The 809-nt window shown below is 33.1% G+C and overlaps 1 protein-coding gene across 1 annotated transcript in view; it reads left to right on the forward strand.

The window, feature by feature from the left end:
* Positions 1–809, forward strand: part of LOC107563440 (myotubularin-related protein 3-like) — a 17,054-nt gene that overhangs the window by 3,096 nt on the left and 13,149 nt on the right. The window contains exon 4 of the mRNA XM_016248317.1: positions 542–624. Within this exon, the coding sequence (XP_016103803.1) occupies positions 542–624 (83 nt within the window). The remainder of the gene's footprint in view (positions 1–541; positions 625–809) is intronic.

The raw sequence follows: 809 nt of genomic DNA on the forward strand, positions 1-809 counted from the left end.
GTCTATTACTAATAAATGCATTTAATGCTTTAAAAGGACCCAAAATGGAAAGTTCTGTCATCATCTACTCACCCTCACGTAGACTTTCTTTCTTCTGTTGAGCACAAATGTTGAAATTGAATGCGAGCGAATGCTATTTTAGAAGGACAGCAAATTCAAATCGATACATTTGAAACGGAAACTAAAACGATAAGAAACGTTTGTGTTACTTGAACAAAAACAAATCGCTAAAAAATTAAATACTGCATTTAAAAAAAAAGATTTTTAAAATGCAAAGAAAACATTTCAGTTTTTAATTTAGTGTTACTTAATTTTTTTTTAAATAATTTAAAAACTGAAATATAAAATGAATAAAAACTGTTATTAGAGTGCTAAAAATGACACAAAATTAACATGAAAAAATATAAAAACTAATAAACTATACTAGTATCTCAGTGACACTAAAATAACTCTAATTAGAGTTTAGAGTCTAATTAGCTCTAATTAGAATAATTGTTCCTCCTCAAGGCCTAAAGACACCGTTTCCTGTGAATGTGTGCAGGTTCCTCTGCAGCTGATTGAAAGTGTGGAGTGTCGGGATCTGACGCAGCTGCATCTCACCTGTAAAGACTGTAAGCTCATCAGGTACGTCTGCTTTGACTAACAAATGCACACAATATCCTCAGTGCTGCATTGTGGAGACTGGCGACATATTATAAAGTCTCAAACGGAAGCCTGTTTCTGGCAATTGTGTCTTTTTATCTCACAATTCAGACGTTTTTTCCACGCAGTTGCGAGTTTATATCTCACAGTTTGCACTAGTGTTGTCA

This window comes from Sinocyclocheilus grahami, unplaced genomic scaffold (genome assembly GCF_001515645.1).
Source record: "Sinocyclocheilus grahami isolate Dianchi unplaced genomic scaffold, SAMN03320097.WGS_v1.1 scaffold875.1, whole genome shotgun sequence".
NCBI classification, from domain to species: Eukaryota; Metazoa; Chordata; class Actinopteri; order Cypriniformes; family Cyprinidae; genus Sinocyclocheilus; species Sinocyclocheilus grahami.